At 41.6% G+C, this 25,863-nt stretch overlaps 2 protein-coding genes across 2 annotated transcripts in view; both read left to right on the top strand.

The window, feature by feature from the left end:
- Positions 1-439, top strand: part of VWF (von Willebrand factor) — a 119,440-nt gene extending 119,001 nt beyond the window's left edge. Inside the window, exon 52 of the mRNA XM_079303773.1 lies at positions 100-439. Within this exon, the coding sequence (XP_079159899.1) occupies positions 100-288 (189 nt within the window). The 3' untranslated portion in view covers positions 289-439. The remainder of the gene's footprint in view (positions 1-99) is intronic.
- Positions 440-3,654: 3,215 nt separating this feature from the next.
- The window catches only part of ANO2 (anoctamin 2), a 154,156-nt gene continuing 131,947 nt past the window's right edge, over positions 3,655-25,863 (top strand). The window contains 3 exon segments of the mRNA XM_079303102.1: positions 3,655-4,559; positions 8,707-8,934; positions 11,713-12,117. Coding sequence (XP_079159228.1) covers positions 4,395-4,559; positions 8,707-8,934; positions 11,713-12,117 — 798 coding nt within the window. The 5' untranslated portion in view covers positions 3,655-4,394.

Below are 25,863 nucleotides of genomic sequence, written 5' to 3'. Positions count from 1 at the left end.
CTGGACAAAGTCACCCACAGATGTTTTAAAGGAAAGAACCAGGATTCTGAGTGCGATGAGGCTCTGTTCAAACTTCAGCTCTCTTCTTCTTCCACTTAGGGCAAGTGCAGAAGCACCACCAGGTACTCTGCTCAGACAGGGCAGTGGGAAGACCAGTGCAGCTGCTGTACAGCCACTCAGACCAGCACAGTGACAATCCCCCTGCGGTGTCCCAATGGGACCGTGGTGCAGCACTCCATCCCCTCCGCCTCACTGTGCGAATGCCGCGCTCGCAACTGCATGGCCTGAATGTTGCCAGAAGCACAGCTGCTTATCCTGAAGCTCTATGATGGAGGAACTTCACAATGCAAGCCTCATTTTCCCTGTACACTGCCTTATCCATTAGAATCCTGAATGATTGTATCAACACAGCAAACAATAAAGCTTACCAGCACAACAGAACACAGTCTGATTCATCTTGGGGTGGATTGTAGGAGAGAGATTCCCTTCATTTCATTGTGGAAATTAATCCACATTATTGGAAAAAAAACCCAGAAGAACAACCACAAACAAATCCATGCTTAGAAGCAGTTGCTTATACTTAAGGAACATTTCTTGAATTTAATATTGTCTGCAGAGGCATTACACTTTCATTGCCAATTCAGTCCTTAGTGACACACCGTGAACTTATAAATTTTTGCTCTTTTTTCATACCATTTTTTTCAGGGAGTACAGTAATTATGGGATAAGGCTTCAGAGTGGGAGTAGGATGTTCCTGGTACACAAACAATACTGCTTGTGGTTCAGACAACCAAATACCTTTCTGCAGTGGTAATACATATTTGTCCTGAAGCTGAATGCAAAGAAACTATGTATTGAGGACAGGCTGTGTAAATTCTGCAAGTTCTCAGGACTTGTGTGCAGGGTTAAGGACAGCTCTTGACCAGACCATCCCAAGGAGAAAGCTTAGTGATTATCTCCCTTATTTCCAGGTGCCTGAACTTCACCTGTTGCATTTGTTCCAAAAGTTGGAATTAATTTAGATGCAGAATTTGCAGTGGCAAATTTGATTAGTCACTGCTCCCAGGCATAATATTTACAAGGATTTAAATTCCACTTTGTCTAGTTGGGCCACGGAACACAAAAGATTTTCTAGAGTGTTGTTGGTCATGGAGGAATTTTGTATCAGTGAAGCAGTTTCATTGGGAAGTACTAATTTCTCAAAAATGTGAGAGAGGGAGGACCGTTATTTCCATGTGTGTTTTTGAAAGACAAGAATTATTTAAGCTCCTTGTTTAACCAGCAATTTAAAAATAATGAATAGCACTGTGACATGATTAAAGGGATCAAGGCATCTCCCCATCTGCAAGGAAAGCTCCCATTTGAGAAGAAACAAAAACTCCTGTGCTTTCAACTAAAAAGGTAAGTTGTGTTCCTTTTTTAGAGGAGCCAGAAAGATCCCTGCTGCTTCTCTCTTGTCAGTCAGCTGTGGATTCAATACACCCTGAATTGTGAGCCCTTTTTGTTTTTATTATTCTTTCAAGACATCCTTTATTGCTGCAAAATGTAGAAGTGCAGGCCTTCTGTGCATCTCTGTATCTTTTTCTATAGGCCACAACACCAGAGAGAAACCCAGTTTTGATTGCCACCAGCCCCACTTGCTGCAGGAGATCTGTCACCAGTTTACCTCCACCCTCACACCAGTTCCTTCCTGTAGCTGCCTCTAGATATTAAGCTCCCTGACAGATGGATTTGGGTCACCCTTGTAGTCAACAGTTCATCTGAAGCTGAAGATCAGCTGTTCCTGGAATAGCAATCTGCAACATCAGAGAGGAGCAGAGAGAAGTCTGGATCAGGAGTAAAAGGCAAATGTCATCCTCTTCCACTTACTATGGCTGGGATGTCCCCTTGTTTCAACCTGTGCACTCACCCAGACTGACCCTTCTTAGCTTGTGAAAGCTGACGGGGTTCCAGCCTAAGGCTTTGTGGCTGCAGACAGGTCTTTTAATTAGATAATTAATTGTATGAGTCAGTGCAATGCAGCCCTTGAGAAGAGCACTTATTTACAGCAGGGAGTTCTGGAGACTTTGGTGTGCTTTACATGTTGTTACTGGGGCCTGGCCTGTACATAGACCTGTGTATTCTAAGCCCCCGTCATGAGCAAGGCCAGAAGGATCTTCTTTGAAAATCCTGTTGTATAAACAGACTGGCAGGAAAGAAAAAGCAGAAGGAAATGTTATACCATTTCCTTTAACAGGCTGAGGAGGTAAATACACTTTTGACTTTGACTTGCTGGCATGAGAATAAAACTTTTTAGGCAATCTGCCCCAAAAGAGCTGTCTGTCTTTTGCCTAAGGACCCAGTGGGCTCAGATCTGCTCTGTGCAGGTTTCACTGCCTTTCACACAGGCAGCTGCAATTAGTGCAATTAAATACTTTCAGCAGAATTCCTCCCTGGCAGGAGTAAAGAGCACAGTCCTGCCTACAATCAAGTGTACCAGCACATCACACACTACTCTAAATCTGACTGCTCCATTGGCATTCTCCAGCAAAAGCTAGGCTTGGGAATGTTGTTTCCCAAGTCATACAAACTTTTTTGTGAGCTTGATGGGTTTGAACTACCTTGGTCTTCACCTTTCCACCAATGATTAGGAGCACATCCCTCGGCTTCAGAACACCAGCTGGACTGTTGAATGTCCACAGGATAGATTTACAGGAATGCTGAATGGATTTGGGGACGAGTCTTATATAACTTCTTAATAATTCAAAACATCTAATCTCTCTGCTAAATTTGCAGACTTGCAAGCACCACTCCTCTACAACAGATGAAACATGATCAGGTATATTGGTATTATTTGTCACAGCTCTGCATTATCAATTAACACCATACCAGATACCTCAGGAAAGACAGTGATGCCAAGATATGTTTTTCTCCATTGGAAAGTCTTAAAAAAAATAGTCTTCTTCCATTCTAAGAAGCTGGATATTGCTTCCTCTCATATTGCTGTGTATATTATTTATTACCTGAGCTAAGTGTATTACCTGTAATACACCCATCCTTACGGCTTATAGGAGCTGGTAATTGGAACCTGTGCAGGCAGAGCTCTAAGTTCACAGGGATCCCAGCAGGACCTGGCTCTACATTCCTATACTATTCCAGAATTAGCCAGGATTTGTCTTTCTGGTTTTGATCTTAGTTGGAGCTGCTTAGATTGGTGATGGAAAATAGTGAAAGTTTCAGAAAGTTTTCATTTCCCTCTCCCCTAAGATGTGTAGAAAGCAGATTTGTTTCCTGTCTAGGGAACAGATTAATTTAGTTTTAAAACTTCTGAAAGAAATTCTGAGAGTAACTTAAGATACTAGCAGGGTAAAAAGAACAATGTATTTGATATCTGTTGATATATTGGTTAGAAGATAAGAAATGCCATTTCAAAGTAGGGACCAAGAAGATTGGGGTGATTTAATTAATTAAAAGCCCCATATAAATTTCTTAGTCTTGCCGGGAAAATTTTACATCACCCAGCCCACGTTTTGGGACACAACAGCTGCACTGCTCCCTTCACTTACTCAGCAGGTTTGATGGCACAACCAGGGTGCATCAGCACATCTCTCTGTGACAGAGACAATTTCTACTTTTGCCAGCCATGACACAGTGCACCATCCTGATTCACAAGATCATAGAACCACTGGACTTTATTCAGGCATTGAATAAATCCATTTCTCCCTGTCACACTAGAGAAACCATCATAATGTCATAAATAGGCCAAAAGAAGGAAAATATTTGGACTTGAATTAGTTACATGTCCCTCTAGTTATCATTGGCAAATAAGAGTCCTTTCTCAGATAGCATTGGTCATCAACAACTTTTCTTCCCTATACATTGCTTAAATTGCAAGGTTGAAGGCTAAGCAGGATCCATCACCTGTTCTGATTAGACAGTTGATTACAAGATAATCCCTTGAATATTTCATGTAGGAATGATTGTGCATCCAGGCACTGAGGTAACTTGAGTATTTGAAACAGAGCCTTATGAAAAGCTTTCTGCGCTTACCATCTACCTGGAAGCACAGTGAAGCTTTGTAGATATAAAGACTTTTCCCCACAGAAAGCACCTCCAAGACAATCTGATCCTCAAGTGCTGGTTCTTTGCACAGAGCTGGCTCTGCTGTAGGACCCTGGTTCTGCATTAGCCTTTTTCCTTCATCTCCTTCTGAACAAAATATGCCTGTTGTTACCTTGCTGTTATGGAGCATGAAGACAAGGTGCTGAAGTTCCAGCAGAGAATTGCCATGGCCTCTCAGGTCATGGGAGTTTGGTCTTTCTCCATCTCTTCCCTCCATGATAGTAATAACCAAACCAGAAGGTCTCGCTAATTAGCTCCAGTTTGTGGTTTGCTTAAAGCAGGATCAAGGCAGGATGGAAATAGCTGCTGGTGCTGTTCCCTCCTTAAGCCAGTGCAGAAGCAGATTGTGCACGGCACAGCCACATCCTATTTTAGCACTGACGCAACTTCCAGCCAAACCTCCAGGCAACATGGAAACACACCTGCCTGGTAAGTTTATTCTCTGTTTTACTCTTATTGCTGCTTAAGAAGTGGGATAGGCCAAAATGGGGTGGAGAACAAAGGAAGGAGTACTTTGGATGGATTTCTCTGCCTTCTTTTAGGATATTAAAAAAATAAACAAAAAAAACCTGATATACAGAGAGCTCAGAGATAAAACACGCAGAGATAATTTCTCCTGAGGCCTCCAAAGTGCAGCTGTGGGTCAGTGTTGTGATCCATGTGAAAAGACAATCACTAGGTAAATGCCTTGTGCTAGTCTTCTGCTGTTTCCACCTGCATTCACTCTATTGCATTGCAATTGTGAGGAGTGAGCAATATTCTTTCCCAGGAGAAAATGGGCAGCCCTGAGCTGTCAATTCCCATACAAAAGGAGCAAATCTGGTCAGTGCATAAAACCTTTATGCTGGAGTTCCCAGTGTACAAGTTTAGAATAATTGCCCTGAGTAACTTTCAGGGCTGATGTTGAGTCATTTTTCTTTTGCTGTCACAGTCAAAAGCTCTTTGCTTGTTTCCATGTTCTCATTGTTTCTGGGGCTGTATCTCTGTTGTGAAATTCAATATCCTTATTTGAATAATAGAAGGTTGGAATTTGACCATTAAATTTTACCTATGTGGTATTTATCTCTTTAGAATGGTTCAAGAACTATGTAGGTGTTAGTTCCCTGCTGCTTAACCACTTCTAATAAAATCAGTCCCATAACTAAACTCAGAATTGAATGGTTCTCTTTACAAAGGGTATTTCTTCTCTAATCATATTCTGGAGGTGGGAAGGCAAATAACATCTGTGTTATGTATGGCCAAATGTAAAGGAATACAACTGAGTTACTGAGTCCCACCCAAGAGATTCTCCTGCAGCATGTCCTGGAGGCTCAGGACATTTCAAACTGAGTGTTGGCGTGGGGTTCAGACAGGCAAGATGCACTCAGGCTATCCAAGGCATTAGTCAGAATTTATTGTTTTGCCCTTTCCACCTGCAGTCTGAGAGGTACTGTGTGAGCCCTGAACACACAGGCTGCAAATTAGATGGCATTAGAGGCAGCCCAAACAGCCTTGTCTGTCTAATTCCTGTGGTCTTAAAAGGCACTAAAATGGTGGTTTTGAAGACACAGTGGAGGAAATCACTCTTTGCTGTAGTTGTTGAGTTTGGTGGAGATGTGCACAAGGAATAATTTTGGCACAAGCTGAACTTCTTCATCTGTATTCAGAGCTGAGAAGTCATTATTTATTGAGAACTTAATGAGGACATGTATAACCATGCTATGTATTTTCATATATATATATATATATATGTATCCTTTGAAAAAAATATGTTTGAATAAAGCTACAAGGAAACAGTAAGTTCAAGTAGGTTTTTTTTCATCCCTACTTGGGGGTTGGAGTTTGCCAAACAATGCTCCTAAATTGCAGATGTTTTGAACAGCCTTGCAGAGGAGCATCCTTCTAACTGTGGTGTCTTTTAGAAATGCAGATCCTTTCTGGTACTTAACTGGAAAGGGAGGAAGACAAATGAAAGCAATTCCCTGTCTGTGCCCTGAGTGACCAAACCACTTGCAGTGTATTCTGCATACTTGCAGCTACTCTGTGCTGTGATAATATGATCATCTGGACCACTCAGCTCAGTTAATTGGCTGTTACTCAGGACTTAATACAGAGCTCCTAATTAGGCAGACTCCTTTACTGCCTCTTTCACAAGCAGTGTGGTCCTTTAACACACCCTCTCAGTCCTTCCCCTTTTGGTAGTCTGTGCAACTTCTTCAGGGTGGCACTTTGGACAAGGACCTCACAAAACAGTGAGATTGATTGCTGCACATATAGCCAACCCTCAAGTTTGCAAAAAGCTGAGGCAAAGGAGTGTAGAGAGGCTGAGGGAGCAGGTGGTGACTGGCTGTGAATTGGTGCTGGAACTGGTCACTGATTCTGTCCTGGAGGTATCTTGTCCTTGGAAGCCATTTACAACTTGATGGAGTTTAACTGGAGGGATGGCTCCCCAGCTATTTTTGTAGAATGCATGTAATTCTTGAACATTAGTTTTCCAAGTTGAATTTGAGATTCCCTGTACTGCTTTTCTCTGGTGATACATACATATATATATATGTATGTATATCTATAGGCAAATATGCTATGCATGTGTGCATATTTAAATTTTTTATGTATATTCACATACATACACACATAGGGAGATTGTTTCTATCAATACTAATTCTTCCAGAATATTTACAGCATGAGAACATATAAGGCCAGATGTCATAAAGGCTTACAGGGTGGAATGAGGTCAGGTTGCATCTGAAGCAGAAGCCCCTGAGGCACTGCTGTACCACAGGCAAGAACTGTCAAAAGTGGAATGCATTCAAAACAAAACATTTTGGTTCACTCGGTCTAATTTGGGAAGATGAGAAGCTTTTGGGAGAACAGGAGTGTTCCAGATACAGCTATGGCAATTGCATTTCCATCAAAAAGCTTATTCTGCCTGGGAGTCCCTGACTGCCTCACCAGTTTACCAGTGTTAATCTCAGGTTCGTGACAGTTTCTGAGGTTGGGAAGCATAATGGAAATGAAATAATCTTATTATAAATGAACTGCAGCTTTTTTCCTAGGCCTAGTTAAAAGGACTGGAAAGAAAAAGAGGTCTTTAATTGACTGTGTAAAGGTCTTGTGAGATATCCCAGACTCAATCTGAAAATACTGGAGAAACATTGTGTGAGGCCTTTGGGAATGAAACCTTCACTTATTAATTATTTTCCTTGCAGTTTCCCTTGTGGCATCATTATGTGCTTCATTAAAGTGAACCAAGCACGAGTCTGCTTGGGAGATCAGACAGGGGAGACTGGTGAGTCAGTCTGCTGGACTGTTCAAGTGCTGCTGGACCCTAACCTGGTATTGATGGGAAACATAAGGATAATCATAGCATTTAGGGGTCAGACCCCCTCCTCCAAGCATTTCCTTCTTTAGCATTCCACTGTCTCTTCTCTCAGAATGTGGTGGTGAGGAAGCAGTTTCAGTCTGAGTATAGGGGATAGAAGAGGCTCAGCTAAATGGAAGGGAAAAGCAACCTCCAGACTTTAGCAGTACATAATGGACGTGGTGTCTCTCTGGATAGATGGGAGCTGTTATTTCTTCTTCCTGGAGGAAAGTCCTGACTAGACAGAAGCAGTGGTGCTTTCTCTCTGTAGTGGTGATGGTGCTGACCATGTGGGCAGATGCCTACAGGATATTTCTCCTGGGTTATAGAACACTAATGCTGGAAGGACCAAGACATGGATTTTCCCTCACAATAAGAGCTTCTCAAAGAGGATGAGAGTATGAATCAGTCAACCCCATTTCAGCTGTGGCACCACTAGAGGGGGAAAGAGTATGAAACATTTGTGTGTTGAAAGTTTTAGTATCCACTGTTTTTTATCAGAATTTTCCACTGTGCTACTGCCTGTATGGAATTGATTGTTGGAGCGAGGAGGCCTCCAAGAGGATCAGAGGGCTGGAGCCACTCTGCTGTGAAGAAAGGCTGAGATAATTGGGATTGTTCAGCCTGAAGAGGAGAAGGTTTGGGGTGACCTCATTGTGGCCTTGCAGTGCCTGAAGGGAGCCACAGGAAAGATGGAGAGAGACTCTTGACAAGGGCCTGGAGTGACAGGACAAGGACAATGGCTTCACACTGACAAAGAGCAGGGTTAGATTGGATATTGGGAAGAAATTGTTCCTTGTGAGGCACATGTTACCCGGAGAATCTGTGGCTGCCCCATCCCTGGCAGTGTTCCAGGCCAGGCTGCATGTGGCTCTGAGCAACCTGGGATAGTGGAAGGTGTCCCTGGCCATGGCAGGGGATAGTAATGAGATGATCTTTAAGGTCACTTCCAACTCAGGACATTTTGTGATTCTGTGATGATTCCCACCCCCTCCAGACCCTCTATTATTCCCACTGTGACCATGTAATTTGTCAAACACAAGAAATGGGGAGTGTGTCTAGAAATTCCAGACATTAGCCCCTGAGACCAGAACATTTAGGTACAATCTTAGATATACTTCATGAACATTTCACATGTATAAAGAGTTCTTTATTGAGAATGACCATGATCCACAAGTTTGTACCGTCACCTGATGCCACTGGATCTGTTCACATCACTAGAAATGAATAGTGTCTACTGACTGCAATATTTCCCATTGCATTAGAGAACCACCTGTACAAAACCTGCTTTATGCATTTATTTCTCCTTCTCAGACTTTGCTCTTCCCACCTCACACTCAACTCTAAATGGACAGAAGACATCAAAATCAGCAAGGGACTCTTTTTCAGCCTGCAACAGCAAATACCTCACTGTTCCTCACAACAGGTCCTCCTGGCACAGTAATGGGACCAGTGGAGCTCTTGAAGCATCAGTGGTGTCCTACAGAAGTTCTGTAAGTAGGGTTTTATATTCATTCACCTACCTCAAGGGCATTTGGGATTATGAAAAGGTTTGAAGCAGGGTGAGAAAAGCAGGATGCACCTTACTGTGTGTTGGTTAAATCAGAACAGAGAGAAGAATCTTTATGAGGAAAATGATGCCACAGCACCAGGTGGTTCAGTTGTCTCTCTGTGTACAGCAAGAATTAATTTCTGCTATAGTACTCTCACCAAACTTTTCTTGTTTACTTTAGCCAAAATCTTTCAGATCAGGAATGGAGGGTGTTGCTATTACCTCCAGTGGCAGAAAAGATCTATAGGTTGCTCATCAAATGGGGCATGCCTGTGCCAACCCTGAGCCAGCTGTGCTCAGGTGGTAGTGGGGGCTGGATTGGATTGATTTGAGTGGAAGTGAGGTGTGGCTGTATAGTTCAGAGGAGAGCTGTCATGAGAGAAGGCACCTTTGGGGATGTATTTGTAGTGATATATTTGATGTCAGACCACTAGAAGAAAATCATAATGAATGCTCATCCTACCTTTCCATTCTCTTATTCCTTGGTGTGATGGTGTCTTGTCTTGGAAACACCAGCAGCAGTGAAAGCAGGACCTAGGCTGGTAATTTAAATCATTATTTCTGACTTTTACAGTGGCTGTGAGAGAGGAGGAGAGAAAGATTTGATAGTTCCTTCAGAGACATTTTTGAAATTGCTACTTGTTGTGTTCCTTCCACAAAAGTCTCCTTGTGCCAGAATATTGCGTGGTAAGGCAAGCAGTGCAAATTTAGGGGCAGGAAATATCTTTAGTGAAACCTGTTGGAATTTTGATTTGTTTTCTGTGAATTGGACACCCATAATTATGGGGATGGCACCTTGCTGCCAAGAGTGAGGAAAAGGAGGGGAGGGAGAGGGAGTCATTAATGATTCTCCTCATCCCCTGTGTAACTCCAGCAACCCCAAGTGTTGCTATGGTGCCCTCTCAGGTGGCTGGGATGTAGCAGGTGGCTCCACACAGTAACAAACAGGAAAACCTCAGAGTGGTTTTCACATTCTCCAACCTCCTTGTTCCCTCTCCCGCTTCTTGCTTGTGCTTCTTGTTTCTGCCCACATTCTGCAGTAAGGGAGGAGAGGATGCTCAGAGCTCATCTTCTCTAGAGCCAGCTAATGCATTGCCTTGCGCCAGTGACCTGCTGGTGGTGACATCATTCCTTCTGCCCTGTATAGTCTGAAACTCTCTGGGAGGGACACTAGAAATCTGCGACGGGTTTTTCCTCGCCAGGGCAGAGATGGATCTGGGAAGTTTGCATGGGCTGCCCGTGAGTACTACATGAAAATGTATCTAATCAGGAAACGGGGAATTGCAATAAAATGCTGTCTCACATGCAGTTTTGGATGTAGTGCTGAGTGTAATTTTGGATGTGCCTAAAGGGACTGTATATGCACTTTAGACATGAAGGGTGTGATGTACAGAACAGGTTATTCAGTGGTAATTTTGTGAAAGGATGAAGGATGTAGCATGCATGTAAACCCAAGATTTATTTAATGACATGACAACTGAAAGCTACTTTGTGGGAAACTAAGTGAAGCAAAACAATGGAAAAAACCAATCTGGTGTTGATGAATATAATTATGTGCAATAATATTTATAAAATGCATTCATAAATTTGTGTTGTGTTAATAAACTAGAAAAATGCCATACAGCAAGTGGTTAACTTTGCATTCAGCACTACCAGCACATGTGAGCAAGGAGAGAAAAAGAAAGAAACCTTTGACTGGTACCTCTCTATGTTTTGCTGGTACAGTCACCTATGGGAACCATAAATGTTTAGAATTAGGTTATAGGATGATTGCTTTGAATCAGGTTGACCCTTGCTTTTACTTTTTCCCCCAGCATTGGAGGGCTGGTGTCACTCCAGTGAAGAACAATCTAGAGATTTCTCTGAAGGGCTTTACACTACAGCACTGTGCTGGAAATGCTGGTTGGAAACAGTCTGAAAAACTCATGGGCTGCCTTAATGAGTGGGATGTGCAAGTGAATGCTTCAGTGCCAGACTTCCACATGAATGCTGCAGAATTCCCGTCTAGGGTGGGGAGTGACAGCAGGATTACTGTTGGAGCTGCTTCCCAGAAGGGCTCTGAGAGGGCACTGATGAAGCAGGGATGGTCTGAAGGACTGAGTGGGTGCAACATGGTTAGTTTGAAGGATTTTAGACACTAATACTTTTGCAGTATTAGTGGTCAGTCACATAGTCTTCATATGTTAAAATATAAGCTAGCACTGCTAGCCACTCATGGGACATATCCTTTCTAATCCCTGGTATTTTCCAAAGTGTTTCTGTCCAGCCCTGCCTTTCTAGACCTAGAACCACATTAAAGATATTTCTCCTATTCTGGCTAAGATCGATTTCTTCCCTTCTGACACTGTTTTTTCTTCCCTTCCCTGCCTGCTTTACTCCACAGCACATGGCACATGGTCTGTAATGCGATCCTTATTCTCAGTTCTCTGTGCCCTGTCAAAATGTGGGTGTCCTCTCCTCTTGGTCTGTGCAGGGTGACAGAGTTGGGCTGTGCCTCTGTACCTGCTCTTCTGTAGGGATCCCATATGTTAGGGTAACCTAAACTATGTTTAGTTTATGGTCAGAGGAGGAATGAAGTGAAACTGGTGTGCAAAGTTAGTATTTGTAGGTCATACCTGGGTTCTTCGTGGCTTCATGTGCTCGTGTGGAGAAAGACCCTCCCCACCTCCTTGGGCTTTTCGGCTTCCTTGTCTGTGCGACTCCTTTGTTTCTCTCCCAGATTATCAACAACTATATGGAAGGGACCCTGGCAGGGGCGAGGGACAAGGCCTCCCCAAGTGGCCTGCACTTCAGGGACAGCAAGAGGAAGGTGGACTATGTCCTGGTCTACCACTACCGGCGAAGCCTGGCCCGGCAGGTGCCCGGCTCGGCCTCCCTGGAGCCGCGGCGCGGATCCCCCTCCGTGGCGCTGGTTTTGAATGGAGGCGCCAGGAAGGGCCAGGCTCAGCCCCTGCAGCAGCAGGATCATGGCCAGTGTGTCCTGCCAGAGTGGCCGGGGCTGCCGGGCCTGGAGCTGGTGGAGCTGAGCCCGCTGGACGCCCTGGAGGAGGAGAGGCGGCTGCAGCGGGAGGAGTACGAACGCAACCTGCTGGAAGCAGGGCTGGAGATCGAGAAAGACCCCGAGGTAAGAGGGGAGATTTGCACCTCGTACATGGCATCAGGTGTCCTGAGAAATCAGTCCTTTTTTGAAGGACAGGTATCTGCCAATAAAGGCAGGAGCTTCTCTTTGAAATGGAGAATGTAAACCCCCTCCCCCCAGATTATTATTATAATTTTGAAATTAAGAGGCTCTCAGGCAAAGACATGGGAATTAGGAATAACAGTTCTTTACTAGGAAAATAAAAATACAAATACAGTGTTACAAAGAACAATCCCAAAACACTGACAGAGTCAGAATACAACCTGACACCCGGTCAGTCAGTCAGGGTATTGATAGCAGCAGTCCCATTAAATGGTGGCTGCATCCTCCTGCAGTGGCAGATGTGGTTCAGCTGGAGCAGTGCTCCTGTAGAAGGTGCAGTTTCCTCTGAAGGTCCAGGGATGATGTGGAAAGGTTCCGGCTTTCCTCTGAAATCCAGTGGAAAGATGGTATCTTGCTGTCCAAAATCTCAGTTTTTTTTATCTAGGTAGGAAAGGTTTGGCTCCTCCCCCTGGCTGGAGCATCTCCCAGTGGGATGATGTAATTTCATCAGTCATACAGTGGGACTGAATGACCCAGCAACAGATGATATCTTCCTGGAGGGAGGATGGGCTGTGGAAAAGATAAAGATGATTGCCCTACCTGGTTTTAAAGATGGTCCAGTAGCAGATAATATGTGCCATGTAGATAAGGGTCACTGCCCCACCTGGCTTCAAGAGATGGTGACAGAATACACATTTCTGGTCACACCCTGTATTGCAACCCAAGACAATGATGGCCACTTTGGATGCTCGAAATACGATGTGAAGCTAAGAAGGTGTCCAGGGTGTGTTTGTGTTGCTTGGGCCTTTCTGCCTGAGAAAGACATGGTGGTTGTTGTTGTTCAATTTGAGTATCAATTTCAATCTTACTTCAGCTGAAAACATATGTCTGTACCTAAACATTCTTGTGACATGCAGCAGACATACTTTTCTTACAAAAAACCCAACAACTTAAATATTGCTAAAATGAAGAAAGTATCTCTTAAGTAATTTGCTGGAACACTGCATTTTGTATTTTCTCACAGTATTTTCAGTGTTTCTCTCAGCTTTCTTCTCAGCCATATGTAAGTTTTGTGCCCTTTCTTCATTCCGCCCACGGAATGAGTGGCTCCTGTGCTTTGACAGGAGAAGATCCCAGCCTGTGATGTTTTTATTCCCCCACGTGTGTGATGTTGGAATGGCACTATGCTCACATTAGCTGGGAGCTGTGGTTATTTCACTTGGCTGTTGCCAGTCAGTCACTCGAGCACAGGTCTTCTAAATTCCATGTTGCTGCACTGAGCTCTGTGCTATCCCTCTGTGCCCCTTTGAAAGCCATGGATATTTATATCCAATGAAGGGAAATCCCTGCTGGGTTCTGATTTTAGGTGCTCTGTTGCTCTTGACACCAAATTTGAGAGATTTAGAGCTGCTTTTTGGAACTTACAGCTCATGTTGTTTCCTGTGCAACCAGTCAATATTTCCAAAACATGGAGCAAATAAATCACAGACTGAATGTGCAGATTTGAGATTGTCTGGCTTGGCATAATGTATGCATGTTAAATCACTGGCAAGGGGTAGAAAGAAATAGAAAAGTCTTTTGACTCAACATTTTCCTTGCCTAATTTTCTGAGTTGCAGGTGGCTCTGGGTTGTATTTCACTGCACAGCCTGGCTGAGCCATCCTTGCACTGAGCAGAAAAATGTGATCTCAGATCCTGATTCTTTTATGCTGCACACTGGGGTTACGGTTCAGTACATGACCATCTTACTGCTATGATTTTTATAACCAAATTGCATAAACCCCAGGAGAACAGCTGTTTTTGGAGACCCCTTTCAGTTCTGAATTTCATCAGAACTCAAAAAGTCAAGCAAGAGGTTTGGATTTGATTATTTGACTCATTATTTACCGAAGGTCCAGCTGGATACAAATTCTGTTTTGGCCTCCTTCCAAGTGATGACACATGCTCTTAATTAATATACAAAGTGATAAATGATGTCAGAAAGTATTGATCAAAAAATCCCTTTTTGTCACAGTCGACTATGAAGAGAAAATGGAGTTTTGTAAATGAACTGGGAAGTTCACAGGAAATTGTTGCTCAGTTCCTTTATGGAAAAAATAATTGATTTTGAAAATTATAAAAAAAGCTATTCCATCACTTGTCTAACTGTGTGCAGAGATTCACTCCTGTCTCCCACCCCTCCTCTTGTCCTTCCCCAACACACAAGCTGCCTAACCGAAAAGGGAAAGTGATTTTCCCTTCCAGAATCTCCTGAGAAACTGGAAGGGACTGGAAGGACTATGCTTTATCCTTTTTCTTCCCTGCCCGTGTCCTGTGGCTTTTACTTCCTTTCCTTTTTATCACTTGATTTATATTTTTCTTTTGTTAGTTAATTTCTGTTGGAACATGATAAATGTTCTGCCCATTTTCTTGCTGTGAATTTTGAAGAAAATACTGATTAGGCACATGTGAAAGGCACACATAAGCTGTCCTTATATGTGGATTGAAATTGTGTGTTGAGCTATGAGAAAAACTTCTGATTTTAGTGCTGGGAAAAAAAAAAAGTCTAGAAATTAATTAAACTGAGGACAGCTTGGAACCAGCTTTTGTATTGTTGCATAGCACAGTGGACTTCCAACTACTTCATTTCCAGTGGAAATGAATTAAATGTTTGTTTGGTGGAGATTTTTTTGTTTGTTGTGCATTTCAGTGCTAATATGAAATGGATAAGAAATGGATTTTTTCCATACAACACTATTGGAAGTTGAGATATATTCCCTAATATATATTCTGGACCAGGTTTTAAGATAGGTCTAATCTGGCTGCAAAGGTAATTATTAGAGGGATTCCACTTTTAGACCCTTGGTTTAGAGCAGACTTTGGTTTCTCTGCCTTACATCACCCTCCTATGGTTTTGCAAGAAAATCCACAAATATAATGATGGGATTTCTTGAATCAAAGAATAGTGGAATGGTTTGGGTCTTCCAACCTCCCAGGACATGGGAGTTTTTCTAGAAGCTGCTTTTGTAGAGTGAAATCTTTTAGACATCAAGAAGTTAATCTCTAGGAACACAGGACAGAATTACAACAATTTAAAATATGTTTGCTAATATGTGACATTTTTATGATTGTTGTATGTTTGATAACTAGAGATAAACACTTTTGTCACTTTTATTGTCAAATGTGTAAAAGAAGAGGACTAGAAAAAAAATGAAGATGTATAATTTGTAAGTGGAGGGTAGCATATTGCTGTGTTTGAATTTGTGGAAAATAGGCAAGACTATGGACTGTCTCCATTCACCCAGTTATTATTTGTGTGCATTTTTAACTTCTTAATAACTTTCATTTGTTATTGCTGTCCTCTAGATAAATTTTCTTTTCTCTTAATACAGCCTTCCTGTTTTGTTTTTTGTTTGTTTTCCTGTTTTAAACTGAAATGATATTTTGCACACGACAAAGTGCATGATGACAGTCTCAGGCATGGAGTTGCCCAGGAAGGGCAATAAATACCATGGACATTGCAGTTCTTGTTGGTTCGGTTTTTTTTTTTCTTTTCTAAATTGTTAATTTGCTTTTCTTTGTTTTGTTTTTGTTTGTTATTTGTTCCTGGGGAAGCTGATAATTGTGTTTCACCTAATCTGAAACCATTCATTCCCCTAAATTTGAATTTTACTGTTGCTTTAATGACTGCAAATGGAACACACACCATTTTAAATTAGCATTATGTATGGTAAGGCATAATAGGTATGGAATAAGAAGACACTGGAGAAGTGCCTTGGCATTCTGACAAAGCTGGATCATTTTCGAGTATGTTGGAAGTGAAATGTACTTTGCTAAGTAGCAGTTGGGAGAGGAAATATTATTTCAAGGGGAAGATGATGACAATTCTAAAACAAAGTGTAAATTGTCCTCCAAGAAGCTCATCTAACCTCGATTTTTGAGCTAGTATTATTTCCGAAATGTCTCACAAAACTCCCTTGATTACATTGCACTTGAGGGTAAGGAAGTCCTTAAGGTCCTCAATGCTGATATTAACATTACTGATGATGGAGGTTGTGATTGGATTTTCCTGCTTGATATTCCAAGGCATGTTTTTGAATTTTTGTGGAGAAAAACCCAAGTAAATGTAAAAACCCAACCAGCCAAACAAACCTCCCAACAACTCCCCAGCCTGAGCCAAACAAAAGTTTATAGTGCTGCAGTAGATTTTATTTATGGGGTTGAAATGCACTGTTTTGTTGCACTAAGGTGCTCCCTATTTGTCAGTGGGAGAAGATTCTCTCTCCTGTCACCTGTTAAAGACAAAGTGTAGCCAAAATGATGTCACATGTATTGCTTAATTCAGTAGTAATTAAAAACCTGAAAAAAGAAATATGTTTTTTCCCAAAATCTATCAATGTGGATACTCCCAGGAAAACATCTCATGTCCTTAGTACATGTGAGACACCTCACAGGCACTCAGTGTGGACATTGTAATTGCCTCAAAATATTCATTCATCCAAAGTGCAGAGGAAAACTTAATAGTAGCTAACATTAATTTTAGAAGGATATGGAAATTTGAGTCCTAGACCTTCACCCTTGTTAATGAATGCCTCCTGAAGCCAATGAGAATGGAAACAGAGTAATGGAGCATTGGAGAAAGACTGGGGTCTTTTGTGCTCTAGGTCTTTGGGCTTTGTATTTCAGTCTCTCAGCACTCAGAATGAGGCAATACTTCTTTGGGGAGCCAATTATATAAATATTTGATGCATATTTTTCAGCGACTCTGGTTACAGAGGCATTAATTAGCTAAAACATGTTGTGCTCCTGTATGCTACTTATATGGGACTGAAATGTAATACACAACTCTTATAAAATTAAAGTTGAACAGGCAAGGCAAGGTTTTCAGTGGTAGTGAAGTGAATGTGATGAAAATATTGGCAAGTTGATTAACTATTTAAGAGGAAATTATGTCTCCATTTTAAACAGGATTTTGAAGCAGCCCCATGGGATTTAGGTGTGATTAAATCAGCATTAAAATAATGATCCATAATAAAAGGTAGCTAAGTAGAACGGCTGTGCTGTCAAAACTCAAAATCCATATTATGAATCCTGGTGTTTTGTTTAATGACTTGGTTGTGACTTGAATAGATGAATGGGCAGCCAGACTCACTCTATATTTTAATTACCATCCAGACTCTTGGTGCTCAGCTATGAGGCACCTTAGTCAAAATGGCTTCCAAGAGATGCAGAGAAAATTGAAAAGATGTACAAAAATCATCTGTGTTTTGTCAATAACATTTATAAAGCTCTTGGGTAAGAAGTGGTACATGTCATCGATTGTCTGAATATTGGGAAATGGAGTAATCCATATCTTGAATTTTACATGAAGGTAGAATAGGGCTGTATATGCTGCTGATATTTACAAAGGGATTTGGGCTAGAGGCCCAAAATCCTACTTTTGCATTTATTTTTTTACATAATGCTGTTTATAGCAGACTTGCATGGTAGAAATAGCCAATAGCCTCCTGAATTTGTGTTTTCATTTCTCTGTGTCCTGTGCTGAATTCTGTTACTTGCTGGGAGAACTGCTTCAAGCCCTACAAAACTGCCTGGCAGATGAGAATCCCCAGGGAATGGCTCATGCATCTCTGCTGGGGCATGGCAGGGGAGAACAGGACACTTGCAGGCTGGGACATGCACTGTAACAAAATCAGCTGCTTGGCCTGGTCACAGATGATTCCCTGAAAATATATTTTAATTATCGGTGCTCTCGTTTGCAGCAGAAGTTTTAATGTGCAAATTAAATCCCTGGGGAGGGTTTGAAAGGTGACACATGAAGCCCTGAGGGATGTGATGCTGCCACAGTGCCTGCAGAGGAGGCTTGGAGGCTGAATAGTGATAATTTCTCCAAGGCATTTAGGCCAGTGCAGCTTCATGAAAATACAGTATTAAAATATTAGATAGTTTGGGGAATTTGGAGCTGGAATTTGTTGCTTTTCTGAGCTGTTTAATGACAGCAGTCACACTGCTATTATTGGGGTGAAGTGCTGGTGAGAACTGCCCCACCTGCAATGCCTGGTGTTCCTTCACTTATTCTTTGCCACAGCAAAAAAATCCTGAATTTCAGGATTTCTTTTGTAGGGAAAGTGGGACTTCCTTTGCTTTTCCTGGTTACTTTGTCTCTAGCAGCAAACAGCCCTGCAGGTATCTCTGGTGCCAAAGGAATTCTCACTACTGAATTTCTGCTAGCTGGGTAATTGTTCTGTGATTTCATTATTTTTTAGAGGTGTTGCTGGTTAGCCATGAAGTCATACCTCATGAAAAATCCTTTGCCTAAATCAGAGCCACTGAGAATTCTGCTTTGGAGCAGATGTAACCCTGTAGATATGTGTTCCCCATTTTCAGCAGTTGCTTTTATACATATATGCATTAATTTATATAATATACTAGTTTATGTTGTAGATATAAAGGATCTAAGCTAAGACAGTGTCTCTCTTATTTTCTTCTTTTTTTTAATTTTTTTTTTTTTCCTCTCTGCCTGCAATAATGCAAATTGAAAGACATTCCATAAGGTGTCATTCAGCTTTCTCAGATTCAGGAATAGATTCCAACACAAGGAAAAGGCTGGGGGATGGGACTGTCTTTTGGGGAAAAAAACCTCACAACTGTTTGTGTGTGGGGGGCAGTGAGGGGCTGTAATTTGCTATCTTTTTGTCAGATCCAGGGAAAGATATTGTAAATAATACTCAGGGTTGTGGGATTCTTGTACGTTTTGAGCTCTTCTTGCTTTACTGATTACTCTAATGGCTGTGTGTGTCATTCTGCCCAAATTTCAGTTGCTATAGTGTCATGTTGATCATGACATTATGCTCAGACAGGCAAGGAATATTCTTCCAAGAAGCGAAACACTGTAGGGAAGAAATGTCCCAAAACATTTTACATTGTGTACACTTTCAAATGTTATATTGTACTTGAGAGGGAAGCATTTTGGAGTGAAAACGGGATTGAAGGTTTTCAACAGGAACAGTGGAGAGGTCTTTTCAATAAAAAACAAAGTAATTAGTAATAAGAACAACCTCTTCAGTTTAAACCGTTTCTTTAATCTTTTGCAGACCTAAGTTTTAGGTAGGGGCAGAGTTCCAACAACTTAGTTGTAGCTCCTGTGGATGAGCACAGATTTAGTGGTGGAAAACTGTCACAGAGGGAAGGATTCATTAACTGTCCTACTCAGCTACATCCTGAAAAAAAAGAGGAAACTGTGATGTACAAGCTACAAATTGTAATCAGATTGTGTTCAAAATGTTTTTCCTGGTCATTTCAAGGTCTGGTAAGTCACAGGACAAGACAAATCAGGCAAAACTGTATCACAGAGTTGCTTCTGTCATTCCAGTGATTCCAGGCCAGCCGTTATTTTTCCTGAATAGAACAATAAAGAAAAAAAATAACATAATAATGTAATATTGTGCTGCATTCTGTAATATTCAGTAATTTCCGTGCAGTCATTCCAGGTCAGCATTAATGTAACAATGACTTCATCCCTGAAACCAAATGGTTGGACAAAATTATTTCTTTTGAACAGGTGCATGGATTTTTATTTGTTATTTTTTCAGCAGTTTCATTTTTCTGGGTTTTTTTTTTTGTTTTTTTTGTTGGTTTTTGTTTTTTGTTTTTGTTTCTATATGTTGACAATTAATATGTTTGCTTTCAGCTCTGCCATCTAGGAATTAAATAATCAGTTCTCTGCTGGCTTCTCCCTTCAATTCCTAGATTCTGTAATCATTTTAAAGCATCATAGAATCACTAAAAGGATTGACACCCATACACTGTACTTTTAAAAAAATACTGGAGGTGGAGTTTGATAGATGATCTTGGAGTTTCATAGTATGTATCCTGGTAAAATAAATAAAATATATTTGGGAGAGAATGAGCTATTTGTAGCTAGGGTGGGAAAATGACTGAACAGATATGTGGACTAATTTTTTTTTTGTTTTGTTTTGTTTGTTTTTTTTTGTTTTTTTTGTTTTTTTTTTGGAACTGCAACCTTTTTTGTGGGGGGGAACAAAAATACACCAATAGATGTATTTTCCTGGAAATGTAGAGGTGGCCATTGCTGGAGCCAACACAGTACTCTTGAAAAATACCAACATCCTTCTCTTCCAGAGGAGCCCAGTTGAACTTCCCTTTGTCGTATCCCAGTTGGGACATGGAGAATTTCTCTCCAGTCTTTTTCTACACATTCACTAAGCTCAGTTGTGGTTTACATGGAGTAATTTAGTAATACAAAGAAAAAATAACATTTCAAAGATACAGAATATATGCATTCAAGATCTTGCAAATACTTAAGCAGAACTCCACACTGACACCTCCAAAGTGTTAGTTCAAACTACTGTAATTTTTCCTTAATCACTTCAAAACAGGGAAGATATTGCTGCCCATCCTACACTTAGGACTCCTCAAGTCACTCAAAGTCCTAAGTCTGCTCCTATTGCTGGTTGCAGAGTGTGAAGGATGACTTGAGTTTCCTAATGCTTTGAAAGTTTCACCTCCATGCATGTCCTGTAAGTCACAGGGTTTTCAAATTTTAGTTTTTCTGGATTTAAGTGTCATTGTTTCTATCCATTGCTTGCCTCATTCCCACTATCCTCATTCATTTGTAGGTTTGCCTGTCTTGGAAACTTCTGGTGTTCTTGCTCTTTTTCCAACTCTCACATTCCATACTTCATTTTGCAGGCTTTGACTGATCATTCTTTGCTTGCCTCTGAAGATGTGCAAATGTTCAGCTGCCATTGAGCCTTGTTAGGTCATCAAGACAAAAGCAATGTCCTAAGGATTGCATCCCTAAGGAAGGTCACTGGAAGGCCCTTCCACCCTTTCAATGTGCACACTCTGGTTAGTGTGACCTAGGAAATTTCATACCATGGTTTTTAGTTTGTTTTTTTTTGTTAAATTAGGGGTGCTTTCAGGCTTTTGCAGTGCAGTCAACCCACTGTGGTGCCCCACAGCCCTGGCAAGCCTCCCTGCTTGTCACAGGTCCCTGTGAGTTCACTGGATAATGCTTACTCTCTGCCTGCAGTGGCACTGCTCACCTTTCACAGGTCAATGAGTGGTACCTGCTTCACCGCACCAGTGCTTGACCTGCTCACCTGCCTCTGGCCTCTGCAAATGTCCCTCTGTCCCTTCACACCAGCCTCCTGCAGGGCTGCTTTGCCTGGCCACCGTAGGGTGCTCCATTTCTGCCCATGATGCTCTTTCTCCATATCCTGTATGCTGTTCTGATTACTAAGGAGAAATTACTTTGTTTTTTCTTCAAAAGACCCCTCCACTGTTCATGGTTGAAATCTTGGAAATCCTGACATTTCTCAGTGTCACAGTATCTTTCCTAGATCAGTGTGAGGACAGTTCTTCACCCTTTCCTGCTGCCCATCAGCTGCCATCACTCACAGGCCTGTGTTAAGTCAAACACCCAAGATATCTTGATGACCCCTGTGGGTCCCTTCCAACTTAGAATATTCCATGAACTGGGGTCCTTTCCATTGAGAAAATCCACAGCTGGAACAGCTGGACACGCAGATTTCATACTTCCCAACTTCTCTCTCAACAACTTCTGTGCAAAATTTCCTTCCTCCCTTATTCTCTCCTGTTTTCAAAACTGTCCTTGAGAAACTGCTCACCCAAAGCTGGCCAAGTACAGCTCCAGTGAAGTGGCAAACTTTGCTCATTAAAGCCCTTGCTTTACTTTTCAGCTGATGTGTTGCAGGAGGCACCTGAGAGCACCACAGTGACGACCTAAAACACGGCTTGCACCACAAGGGACCTCGGTCTGTTTTTCACCTGTGAGCCACAGTTCACAAGTGACTCTCCTGGAAAGTATTTGTTGGTTTAGGGATGTTTTGTCACATCTGGCCACCAACTGTCAAGTCTCTTCACAGAAAATTCAACACAAAGAATGCTTTTACCAAGATGCAGCTGTGAATTGTTGTTAATTTCCATATCCTCATAATGCTCAGACTCTCTGGAAGAACAAACCCCATGTATCAGGTGACCTGCTAGATTATGCTATTAAGGACAGCTCATTTTTGTATTTTAAAGTAGGTGTGGTTTTATAATACAGTGATTGGTAACTCTCCTGATATCAGTATAGCAATTCTGTAATCATGTACTGTGCTCCTAGAAATTCTCCCTTCTGTTATTTTATGAAAAGATGCAAATCCAATTAGAATGTAAAACAAATTTTGTTAATGTTGTAGAATTTTAAGTACCACAGCTCTAAGGCACTAATAGGCAGCTCTAAAATGTATTCCTTTACTTGTACATGCCAGTGCTAATTATCCAAGATTATAATTGATATATAATTACAGAGCACTCCAGTGTAATTAAAATCGCAATAAAAAGTGTAGCCAAGGAATCATACATCAAAAGCTGTAAGCTGAATCCAGTAATTGAGGCAGTGGGCATCCTCCTGCTACCTGAAACCTTGAAAACAGATGGGAAAGTGTTAGAAGTGAAAGAGGCAGAATCTAAATCCCAGAATGGGTCAGGTTGGAAGGGATCACAGAGGGTCACTGGTGCCACCTCCCTGCTCCAGCAGGGCCATGCCAGAGCACAGGGCACAGGATTGTGTCCAGACAATTCTGGAATATCCCAGTGAGGAGACTCCACACCCTATCTGGTCTCTGTTCAGTGCCCAGGGAAGAAGTTGTGGCTCCTGTCAGTGGAACCCCCTGGGCCCAGTCCCTGCCCGTGGCTCTGGTGCCATTGCTGGGCCCCTGGAGCAGAGCCTGGCCCTGCTCTGCCCCTCCCTGCACACAGGGACACCCAGGGCTCAGGGCCCCTCTCAGCTGGGGCTCCTCTCCAGCCTGGACAGCCCCAGCTCCCTCAGCCTTTCCCTGGCACAGATGCTCCAGGCCCTGAATCATCTCTGCAGCCTCCACTGGCCCCGCTCCAGGAGCTCCCTGTCCCTGCTGTGCTGCTGATCCCAGAGCTGGACACAGCTCTCCAGATGTGCCTCCAGGGCTGGGCAGAGGGGCAGGAGCACTCCTGACCTGCTGACAATTCCTTAGTACAGACCTAAAGGCCCTTTCAAGTACTAACAGGACAGCATAAATTCCCATTGCCTGTTACTCTCCCATACCCAGTGTTAAGATACACTTCTCTGTAATCAATATAAAGGTGTAGGTGCCTTTGAAGAGCAAAGTTCATCCTGATTCTCAGATGCCTGTTCAGAGGAATGACAGGAGCTGCTGTTACCTCCTGCAGTCCCTGAAGTAAAGTCTGGCAGGACTCATACCTGTGTCTTTCTCTGTGTCAAAACTGTGCTGAAATTACTTTTAGAAGGAGTAACTGTTGTCACATTTAAAATGTTGTTAAATACATGAGGGCAGAGAAAGGAATCAAACCTAACTAACAAAAAACCATCATGGGACTGAAGATATTTTTGGGTACAGGACCTCCTGTTCCTGTGCTCCCTGGCATCCCATCTGAGTTTCTTTCAGTTCTGGTTTCCTGTTTTCATCTCCTTTATTGTTGAACAGAACACAGCAGAAAAATAGAGGTGAAAACCACATGAATGCTAAGTTGTTTCACTGGAAAATGGGTTTTCAAATCCCTACAGTCCCAGAATGTTTTGGGTTGGAAGGGACCTTAAAGATCACCTCATTCTACCCCCTGCATGGAGGGTAGAATCCCCTTCCAATATCCCAGGTTGCTCAGAGCCCCATCCAACCTGGCCTTGGACACTTCCAGGGATGGGGCAGCCACAGCTGCTCTGGGTAGCAAATGTGTGAAAACATTTGTGGGAAGGGGAATGAGAAAGAAAAATGGGAATTTTCCCCTTGGCAGGATGTTTGTATTCACCTTTACATTTTTTCCCACAACTGCAAATCTGCTTCCCACAGCTCCTCTTCTTAAAATGCTTTTCTTTTACCTGCACTCAGCTGATGTAAATCTTCAGCTTTTCTTCCTCCCAAGAATTTGTGTCTTTGTTCTGCCACTTGCCTGTAACATTGACAGCCGTTTTTATCATAGATCCCTTTTTTAGAAAAGAGGTCTATAATATACTTTTCAAAAAGTATAAAACCTTAGTTAGTAATCACATATAAATACCTATTAAATTATGTAGAATTTTGTAGTTATGAAATATTACTTAACAACCTGTTTTGTTCAGTTGGTGGCAAGAGGTACATTTCTGCCATGAGCTTACTATTATTTTTCTCCAGAAGTCTGGGTTGGAGAAATGCATCATGATTAGATATTGATATATTGCTATATTAATTACAGGCAAGCAAAATGTGCTGGAGTGGAAATGTGAAAAGCCCATATAGTGTGTATTCCTTTGCTGGGGGCAGGAGGAGAAGCTTTGAACCAGGGCAGTTTCCATGGAAGGGTGATGTTCAAGCAGGGGTTTCTAATTTGGTTATATATAACTGTGTGTATATACATAGATCTATACATATATGTCTATACTAACATGTGGACTTAAGGGGAATTAAGGCATTTTTTAGACTTCCAGAGTTATGCAAACGTGTGTTTTTATCCTTTTAGTCCAAAAGGAGCACTGCAAAAAGCTGCAATTTTTTTTGTAAACCGTCTCTATAAATATTTGGAAAGAACTAACGCATGTTGCAAATATTTAGTTAACAGTCTATGTTAAAGCAAAATTTGAGAAAACTTTAAAATCATAATATCTTAGCAGTATTAGAGGTCATTCTGTATATGTGTGAATGTCCCAGTTGAAGCCTTCTTCAGCCAAAACATCTGTTCATTTATCTCCTATTGATGTGTGAATTTCCTGGCAAAAGCCCCACTCAATATTTTTAATAGTGAATGCTAAATTTAAAATTATATTTTTAATGTTTTCCCATCATGTGCAGAAGTTATATAACCAGATCTGGATCTGTGTGGTTACTACTATTTATACTACTGTTGGGGTGTACAACAGATGAAGATCCAGCTCAGTTATTCGTGATCCAGTTATGCAGTTCTGAATAGACACAGAAAAAAAAAAAATAAAGAAAGATTCTGTATTACTAAGATTCAAATTTGTGTTTAAGAAAATAGAACAGAGCAGCCAAGATAAATCAAAGTAGGAATATAATGTTATATGTGTTGTCCTCTTAAACTTGTGCAAATGAGACTTTGATCTGACTGAAGAACTTTATGGTCAGAACATCACAATGCATTTAAGTTATCCTTGACCACAAGTGCAATATTTGTGTAATAGAAGTGCCAGCATGGATATGTAGTGATGAAAGGCAAAGGCACAATTTTCTGTATTATTTCTTTAGCGAGCTAAAATATACATCTAATTTTTCATGCCTTAGTCTCCTCATCTCTTTGTTTGCCAGTTACTGCTTAAATCTGCTAATTTTTTTCCTTGCTTGTTTTTTGTGCTCCAAGTTTTTCAGATTAAATCTCTCTTCTCTGAATACTCCCCTTACTGCATGCCAAGAACTAAAAGCATTTTGTGATCAGTATTAAACTGATACTGATAGAGTTGGTCATGCCCCCTCTAAATGGACTCAAGTTTTGCTTGACACATCTTTGTTTACTGCTGACTGACAAAACAAGTGGGGGGAAAGTAAAAAGGCAAAACAGCCCCTCCCACTTTTTCCTATTGATCCCAGTCCTGATATATCCTTTGTTGTAAACTTAATGATATTACTTGAAGTGTGATCACACTGAGCAGTTCATGTATACAACAGTTTCCAGGTGATGCCAGGCCAGAGGACA

Source organism: Erithacus rubecula (assembly GCF_903797595.1).
Source record: "Erithacus rubecula genome assembly, chromosome: 4".
NCBI lineage: Eukaryota > Metazoa > Chordata > Aves > Passeriformes > Muscicapidae > Erithacus > Erithacus rubecula.
Note: the sequence above shows the minus strand (reverse complement) of the source record. Positions and strands in the feature narration are given on the sequence as shown.